Genomic DNA, 9,733 nt, shown 5'->3' with positions numbered 1-9,733 from the left:
TTACTAAGAGTTGATGAATATATAACCCTTGTATTTTTAAGTATTTTCAAATTTCAATCCTTAAACAATGAAACAAATTAATCAAGTGTGCTTTAATGAAGATTTAAGTACTTTAATAACATTGGGTATAATTTAATTAATCAAGTTTTTTTTATATTAATCCTTAAACATCCTTTTATTTTAAATGGAGATTTAAGGCTCGACTACTAGTCTAACCTAACATAAATTATGTACATATAATTAATAATTATGAATTACAAAATTTATATTAGTATTTTTTATTAAACTATAAAAAAAATTTGTAAAATGAGATGAGAATTTGTGTTCAACTTTTTTTTTTTATGTACCAAACATTCACCCTTAAATTAATCAATGTAAAAAATTATTTTTTATTCGCAACTGCTCTAAAATAATAATAAACAAATAAACAAATTTAAACATACTATAAAATCAATTAATAAACCTAAACCTTAATCCTCATACTCTTAATGAGCTGTGAACCTATAAACCATAAAATGCTTATATATCCCTCGAGGCTTAACAATCTGAGATGGAAAATTTGGGTGATTCACTGCATCAGGGAATCCTTGAGTCTCAAGGCAAAACCCTGCATGTTTTCCATACACAGTTCCATTTTTGCCCTTCTCATTCTTCAACATATTGCTTGTATAAAACTGGACCCCTGGCATATTGGTCCATAGCTCCATTTTCCTTCCACATTTGCTTTCTACAACCACAGCAACTTTCCTCAAGTGTCTCGACCGCCTCGATTTATGGAGCACGTAGTTTATGTCGTATCCGTGGGGTAATTGGTCGAACTTGCTGCCGATCTCGCGAGGCCGGCGGAAATCATAAGGGGTTTTTCGAACTGGAACGATTTCGCCCGTTGGGATTAGTTCAGAGTCCACCGGTGTTATCTTAGAGCCAAATAGCTTAAGTGTGTGAGACATGATGTCGCCACTGTTGTGGCCACCGAGGTTCCAATAGGTGTGTAAGGCTAAATTCACTGGGGTGGGTTTGTTTAGTGGCTTGGCCATCATTTTCACAGCTAGTTTGTTCTTATGAAGCAACATATATGTCACTGAAACTGAAAGATTTCCGGGAAAACCTGCATAATTTAAGAGAAAATTTTTAATTTTTTTAGGGACGAAAGTTATAGTTTTAGCGACGATTTTGAAGTTTAATGTAGATATACCTTCTTCACCGTCAAAACTTTCGTAGCTAAAAGTTACATGGCTATGTTTTTTATAACTTTTCACAGTCCATATAACATCAGAAAATCCCTTGCTTCCACCTAAATTTAAAAAAATGTTAAAATGTTAAAATAGAACCAACAATTTCAATTTTAGTTAAAAAATAGTAAAAAAATTTACCATGAAGGGTGTTTTTTCCATCATTAGCATCGGTTTTATAAGTGACACCATTTAAAATAAACTTAGCCCCTCCAATTCTATTAGCCACTCGGCCTACAATGGCTCCAAAATAGGTTGTATCATTCTGAGAGAAACCCAAAATTCAAAATCATAATCGATTATAATAACATTCATCACTTTCGCTATCATCATAATATTACCTTGTAATCATTAACCAAGTCATAACCGAGAACAACATCATCCAATTTCCCTAAATAAATAAACAATTTTACACTAGTTTTAAAATTATGTGAAAACACAAAATGTAAAGTACAAAAAAAAAAGTATTAGGGATACCAGTTTTATCAGGGAGAATAACAGAGAGCATAGTTGCACCATAATTAGTGAACTTAGCAGAGAAATATCCTCTCTTAAGTTCATATACTTTAACATGCTGTGCTTTAGAAAAGCATAATGAAGAAAGGACAATAAAAACACAAAAGGAAAAAATATTAGCCATGGTTTAATGTTAATGAGAAATACAGCTAAAAGTCACAGATTATATAGAGAGAAGAAGGGTTTGGATTAAGTTGAAACTGGGTAAAAAATAAGTAGATAAGCACAGAGTTTACAGATCAAAGATAAATATCCCGTTTATTTTGCAGAAAAATCTGTAGGTTATGATTATGAATACTGAAAATTATGGCAAGAATTTATTGCATTATAACTCTGTTTTTTTACTCCAGCGATATGGATTTGGTGTTTATTCTTCTAAAACTCAATTTGGGTTTATTAGTTTTTGGATAAATATCAAATTTACATATGAATCTTGTTTTAATTTGTATTTTGATACATAAATTTTTATTTAGTACAATTATATATTTGAAATTTTAATCATGGTTCATATGAATACATAAAAAAAAATTTGTGATTCAAACTATATAAATTTAAAGAAATAATACATCACTTTCTTTTCATATTAGATAAATATAATTATATTTCTATTTGCAGTATGTATAAAAACAGTGTAGTTTTGACATTTATCTCTTTAACTTTTTTTTTAAATAACAATTTGAATTTATTAGCTATTATAATTCGTTTTATAATATAATTGGTTTTTAATAACATGTGGAATGATTGGATTTGCTTTTTATTTATATAGATATTTAAAATTATTTTATTTTTTATGTTATATTTTATAAAAATTATATATATTATTAAAATTACATTATATTATCTCTAAAAAATACATTATATTATAGTATTTATTATATTAATAAAAATATACTTATTTTATTAAATTATTAAATATCTTCATGTAGCATATAGGATACGTACTATTTAAATATGTTTAGATACATAAAAGTAGTGTTATTTGAACAATTACATAAACCAAAATATGAAAATATATAAATAATACGATAAAACTTTTTTCACTTATTAAATTTAAATGTTTAGCGGATTTAAATAAGTAAGAAAATCCCACCCATTCGCCATTACTCTCTCTTTTCGCGTGGTGGTTCCAAGAATATGAGATGAGAGATTCGATTTTATTTTATTTTTGTTATCTTTATTTTTGCCTTTAATGGACTTAAAGGAATACTAAAATTTATTCAAAAAGTTTGAAACTTAATTTGTACAAATAATAATAAGACAAATTCAACGTCTATGTCGAAATATATATTACAAACTTAATTTTTGCCTTAGAGATAATCACTCTGCATATAATTGTTTATATTGGTTTCTGGTGTTAATCAAGTAAATGTAGTTTTCTATCATTTTAACTCCTGGATTTTGTCACTTCTGATGTTTGATGGCAGGCTGCTTATGCATTCATGATATCGACGTTCATTTAGAAGTCATCTGCAGCCATGACATACGGGTACTTTCCCACCCAACTACACCATCTTAATGCGACTACTGAAAATCCAGCGGATCCTGGAATGAAGTGGGAGGATCGAAAGGGTAGGCTGGCCAGCTCGCAAGCTCGCACTTTGACAGGCTCACCAAGTGAGAGAGCTGCTGCATGGTTGACCTACTCGTAACAGTATTTTCTAGCAGTGCCTATCCTACTCATAATATTTGCTCAAATCCAGGTAACTCGCAGTTATTGGATCAGGTCAAGCTCTCAGAAAGTACCAAGTTAGAGCTGGTCGTTACAGTGGAGGGATGAAGCGTCGTCTCAGTGTTGCAGCTGCCCTTTTAGGGGATCCGAAGTTAGTCATTCTCGATGAACCGGTACGTGTGCTCACTCTATTTTGCAAGTCCTACCTTTTATTTAGTTCCTTTCTTGTGACTGCAGACTACTGGTATGGATCCAATAACCAGAAGGCATATGTATGGGATATAATAGAGGCTGCAAAGAAAGGTCGTTCCATTGTCTTAACGACACACTCTATGGAAGAAGCTGATGTTTTAAGTGACCGTCTCGGAATCATGGCAAAGGGTAGGCTGCGTTGGATCGGTTACCTCAATCAGGTTAAAGACACGATTCGGTTCCGGTTTCATTGCTAATCTTAGCTTCCCCTCCGGGAGCAATAAGGCAGACACAACTCACCATCGGGAGGCTGTAAAGCAGTTCTTCCAAGCTGTATATCGTATTATAATTCCAATTGATTTAAACAATCTCATCAACTGTTGGTTTGGTTTTAACCATTTTTTACTCGAAAAACATTTTTTTTTCTCAGTATCTCAACGTGTTAATAAAGGTAGAGAACAATTCTTTCTTGACTTATGTCATCCCTTATGATCGAGAAAATTACCTCACTGTAAGCACTTCGGTAATCTCAAACTATATATCTGTTGCATTTTACTTTTTAACTATTTTCCTAGAAATTCTTCAGGGAACTCCAACCGAGAGAAAAGGAATTCAGCATAGGCGATATACAACTCGGTCTCACTACGCTCGAAGAAGTTTTCATGAACGTTGCAATGAGGACGGAGTTAGAAACCGCTTTCACCGAAGGACGAATGACGACTTTTACGATTCCTAACGGATTAGTCGTTGAGGTATGTTTCAATCGTCCGAACACTCCTCAACGTTTATATATATTTGTCGGATACGGATACTTACCAAACCAATGGGTGCTATTACAGATACCAGCTGGGGCAAGGTATATAGGGATTCCAGGGACAGAGTCACCACACTATCCGCAAGGCTTGGTAGTGGAAGTGTATTGGCAACAAGATCCTTTAACAGGGAAATTATGCATGGCTGGTCACTCGGCTAAAATTGCAGTGCCTCCCAATTTTCAACGCTTGCCTTCTCTAACATCAACTACTCCGCCTAATACCTTAGGCAAAGGTGGTACAGTTAAAGGAATCGTGGTCAGTTACTAAAAAAGAAAATTTATAACCTCATTTTTTAGAGGTAAATTGCACATCACCCCCCTCTACTTAGAAATTGGTTGGTGAAAGAAAGCAACAATTTAATTATTTAATTTGTTTTTTAAAATAATAAATTTATTAATTATATAATAATTAATTGAAATATTAAGTGTTTATAAGTAATATATTTGTTTTTTTGGAGAGTTTACTTGTAGAATTACAAATACATATTTGAGCAATTACAAAATAGAATTAAATCAATAAAAAGTACAAATGAACAGTTAAATTGTCTAATATGCCTTTTTTTTATTAATTAGTCAAATAAATCGTTTCTTTTTAAAAATTTAAGAAAATAAACCGGTTTTGAAGAGAGTGTATGAAAACGTGTCTAGCTAGACGTGGAAAGTGCATTACATTTTTTTGACTTTTTTAATATAATCAATCTTTGGTCAAATGGTTTAATGTTAGTAATTTTGTTCTTGAGTCTTGGGTTCGATTTCTCTCTTGCTCACTTTCAATTTTTTTTTTATTTCATGTTGTTTTAAGCTTTTTATTATTTTTAGTTAATGTTTCTAACATATCAACTCCATTGGTTAAATGGTTAAATAGTAATGATTTTATCTTTTGAGTCTGAGGTTCAATTCCTCCTCTTTTAAACACATTTATAATTTTATTTCATGTTGTTTCAAGCTTTTCTTTATTTTTAATTAATAAATATATTGTTTTCAATTTTTTTATTTTTAATTCATCTTTTTAATTAATATGTCTTTTATTCATAAAATTAAACAATAAATATGTAATTATATAATAAAGATAATATATTTTACATATATCATTATGTTAAAAATATTTGAAATTAATAACTCTATCAACTAATTTTTTTGATATATTTTTCTTTAAATATTTATATGTCAAATATTTACTTTCTCCACGTATATTGTGGACATGGTAAATTCTAATATTATAAAATGAAATAATTATTTCAAATATAATTATTATGTTTATATATAAAATATTTCAAATATCATTATTTTTTCATCTACATTGTGGTATGATGTTTCAAAGATTTTTATATGTGAAATATTTTAACTAATTATTTCAAATATATATCATTATGCTTATATGTGAAATATTTTTAATACACATACAAAAATATATAATACTAAAATTTACTGCACTTATAATATGGATTGAAAAATAAATATTACACATATAAAAATTATATTTACTAAAAATAATAATTTTTGTAATAATTATTTGATTTTATAAATAAAAGAGTTATTAATTAAAATGATGAATTAAAAATAAAAAATTGAAAACAATATATTTATTAATTAAAAAAAAGAGCTTGAAACAACATGAAATAAAAATTACAAATATGTTTAGAAGAGGAGGAATTGAATTTGGGACTCAAAGATAAAATAATTATTATTTAATCATTTAACCAATGGAGCAAATATGTTAAAAATATTAATTAAAAAAAATAGAAAGTTTAAAACCACATGAAATAAAGAATACAAATGTGTGTGGGGAGGAATTAGGGATTCAAGGACAAAACTACTAACATTTAAATATCTAATCAAAGATTTATTATATTAAAAAAAAAGTAAAAAAAAATTGCGACTTAAGGAGAAAGCACGTCCAACTGGGCATGCTTCTCTACCACTTGGACGTACTTTTATATTCTCTCTCTAAAATCGACCTATTTGCCCAATTAACAAAAAGAAAAAACACATTTATACTATTTAGCCCTAATAAACTAAGAGCCAAGATAATTTGTACTTAAAAAGTGGAAAATTAAGTCCCGTTTAAAAAATAAAAAAAATCTCGGTTCAGCCATTAGTACTTTTTGTGAAAATTTATTAACTTGAAATTTTGTTTAAGTTATTCTCATATGACATGTAATGTGATTAATAAAAAATGAACATAATAAGTTGATAAATGTTAACAACAATGAAGGTTGAATTATAATTTTTAAATTAGAAAAATATACTTAAATTTTAAATATTTAAAACGCAAATATTAGATCTTAAATTTTAAATAAATAAAATTATTTTTGGTTAAATTTTCTGAAAAATTCGCGTCAGCTCAAACTTAAAAGCTTAGAAGAGAAACAAATTAACTTAATAACTAAAAAAGAAACCAAAAATAAAAAAGGAAGAAACTGTTCCACTTTTTAAAGACGTTTCGAGGGAATTATCTACGAGAGTTGAAATGTTTTCATAAAGTCATCGGTCAATTGCATTGGACGTTTGTAAATTATGGTTTAAAATTTAATTTTCTTTCATAATTTTAAAACATTGAAATTTCAAAAAATCAATCTAATATTAATCTAGATTAGATGTTAAATATTAATTTAAATCAGACCTAAAATATATTTAAATCAAAATAATCAACTTTTAAATATATATATTTGTACTACATAAACAACTTAATTAAATCGTATTTAAAATTTATGATGATATCTAGACATATCAAAGCTATCTATGCAATATGTTAACACTCAAACCAACATAATGATCTAATTTATGTAATATTGATATTTAAGAAGGTTTTTGGTTCATGTTACATTCTTAAGATAATCTTACTTTTCAACATAAACGTTCTTTTATCCTGTAAATTTCTTTGAGTTAGAAATCTTATATTCTCAATAGTGTTAAGATTCTAGATTATACAAGTTAACTTAAGAGTCAGATTACATTTTATCTTTCTATTAAAAAAATTAGACAAATTAATCTATGTACATTGGATCAGATAATAAATTGATCCTTTTTGTTAAAAATTTCATCTATTTATATTGTAAAAAATTGGTGCAATTGATAGAATAACCAGATAGTGACACGTGACATGTCATGTGCACCTAGACTAATTTTTAATGGTACAAATAGATGTAATTTTTAACAGAATGATTAATTTATTCTTTAATTTAACATATAATAAATAATATTCTATTTTTTAAGTAAACAGACAAAATACATTCTTTCATAATACTTTTTATCATTAATTTGAATACCAACTCTTTCGAGATTCTAAGGGGTAATCATCATGTAAGGACATTTTTATCCTTTCAAGGGTAATCCCATTACCTCCCCTGGTTTGTCCTCACTTATTGATTTTGGGTCCCCGGATGGCTAGAAAAGAAAATATAAAATAAAAGTTATTTTAACAATTACTTTGGATCATTCGCAAATTGACCCATATTATTTAAATAATTTTTTGGTGAAATTAAATAATAATCATTTTTCTAGATTCATCCTTAATATCTGAAATCATCATACTAATATCATATAATCATTTTATTTTCATAGTATTTTTCAAGTTTTATATAATTAAAAAATATTTAACGCACTGTTAAAATTTATAAACTCCACGATTAAGAGATTGATAATCATCTTATAAAATATAATAAAATATTTTTAAAAAATACATAATAATTTTTTAAAATTATTTGTAAAATAAAAAGCATACTACGAATATAACAAATATTCACACATAATATAATTAGAATGAATTTATTATAATAATATATAAACCCTGGTACAAAATTCTAGAAGACATATAATAAATCCAATACGGTGGGCTTTGCTTTGGACAACCTTTTGTGCTCATATTATGGTGGCTTTTGTATAATGTTAGAAGTGGCAGGAGCTTCAATATAAAAAAACAAAATTCAACGGTCAAAGGCGATGCCAGCAATCCCAATTTTAAAACAAATAAAATATTTAAAAGATAATATACTGGGGTTTTGAAAACCGAAGATTGCTTACTGTTAAAGTAATAATTAAAAAACAGAAGGCTTTATTTCAAAGAATAGAAAATAGGAAAAGTTCTAATTTTATATTTTCATTAGTTGAAACTTTATTATGGGTTTTTGAAATAAAATTTTGATATTCCAGCTATATTACTATTTAATTAATTAAATGTTTGATTTAAATCTACACTTATATATAAAAACTATACTTACGAGTCAATTGAATTATAACTCGATTGGTATGAATATTGTTGCTAATTTAGGAGGAAGTGGGTTTAAGTGTGCCGAAACGCATTATCCTCCTATTTATAAATTGAGGAGGGACTATAGGTAGTTCTAGGTATTGTATAAAAAAAAACAGATATGATAGATGTTCTTTTTATATTGGTCAATTTTTAAGTTTTGGTACTTTTATTATATTCAAATTTAAGATCATTTTAACACACAAAAAATATATTTCAACGTGCATTAAAATTTGTGTTTAAAAAAAAATTTAACTCAACATTTTAATCAAAATAAATAAAAGGTGTTAACTATTTGTACTAACCAATGATATTGTAAACATAGAAAACCGAATCATATCAAGTTAAAATATAGAGACTAAATATTAAATTTTAATATGGTAAAGGGAACATAATTATAATTTGACTTAATTTATACCTTACACAATAATCTCGAGAGAAACTATGCTTTTGTTTATATAAATATGGGTGTATAATAAAATGTTAAATGGTGTTGATTTAAAATAAAGTATGAAGATGAAGCAAAATAATATATTTTATCTAAATTTGTTTCTATTTTAATTCAAATATTTTAAAAATAAAAAATTTGAATATTCAAATTGAATGTCTAGGTATATATTGAATAGCAGTAATAAAAAAATGCATGAAATTTATTAAATCATTTGAAACCTATAGTGATTTAAAATTCCATTTAATAAAAGTAAAATTATAATTATAAAATCCCCAAACGAAATATTGTTAAAAACTCAGTATTAATCTATAAACATACCAGTTAAAATTTCCATGATGAAAATATAGTTATAATTTTATTTCCAATGCTATTAATGAAGTTCAAAAATTTTATAAATATGATTATTGGATGACACATACCACTTTACGATACAATAAATTAATAAAAATTAAGTGTTAAAAAAAACATATTACAGTATTTGAATATGTTATTAGTGAAATTAAAATTTCTAGTGATAAGTGTTGGAATTGTTTTTATAGGGAAAAAAATTGGTATAAAGATAAATTTAGTCTTTAATTTGTATTTTTTTTTATCATTTTAACTTTTATTT

General features: G+C 26.9%; 1 protein-coding gene and 1 long non-coding RNA gene across 3 annotated transcripts; one reads left to right on the top strand and one right to left on the bottom strand.

The window, feature by feature from the left end:
• Window positions 1–365: 365 nt before the first annotated feature.
• LOC107911262 (galactose mutarotase) lies at window positions 366–1,887 on the bottom strand. Of its 2 annotated transcripts, XM_016839135.2 has the most exons (5): window positions 1,710–1,887; window positions 1,574–1,623; window positions 1,374–1,497; window positions 1,196–1,294; window positions 366–1,108 (listed from the first exon to the last, which is right to left on the bottom strand). In XM_016839135.2, exons 1-5 carry the CDS (start codon window positions 1,870–1,872, stop codon window positions 486–488), a joined length of 1,059 nt encoding a protein of 352 aa, XP_016694624.1. In that variant the 5' UTR covers window positions 1,873–1,887; the 3' UTR covers window positions 366–485. The 2 variants fall into 2 exon arrangements, with proteins under 2 accessions (XP_016694624.1, XP_016694625.1); XM_016839136.2 differs by lacking the exon at window positions 1,196–1,294.
• Window positions 1,888–3,198: 1,311 nt separating this feature from the next.
• On the top strand, window positions 3,199–4,793 carry LOC107911264 (uncharacterized). Its single transcript, XR_001687821.2, has 3 exons — window positions 3,199–3,590; window positions 3,655–4,361; window positions 4,449–4,793. It is a non-coding gene; the product is annotated as an uncharacterized lncRNA (long non-coding RNA).
• The last annotated feature ends 4,940 nt before the right edge of the window (window positions 4,794–9,733 follow it).

This window comes from Gossypium hirsutum, chromosome D11, assembly GCF_007990345.1.
Source record: "Gossypium hirsutum isolate 1008001.06 chromosome D11, Gossypium_hirsutum_v2.1, whole genome shotgun sequence".
Taxonomy (NCBI): domain Eukaryota; kingdom Viridiplantae; phylum Streptophyta; class Magnoliopsida; order Malvales; family Malvaceae; genus Gossypium; species Gossypium hirsutum.
This window is presented reverse-complemented; position numbering and strand designations above follow the sequence as displayed.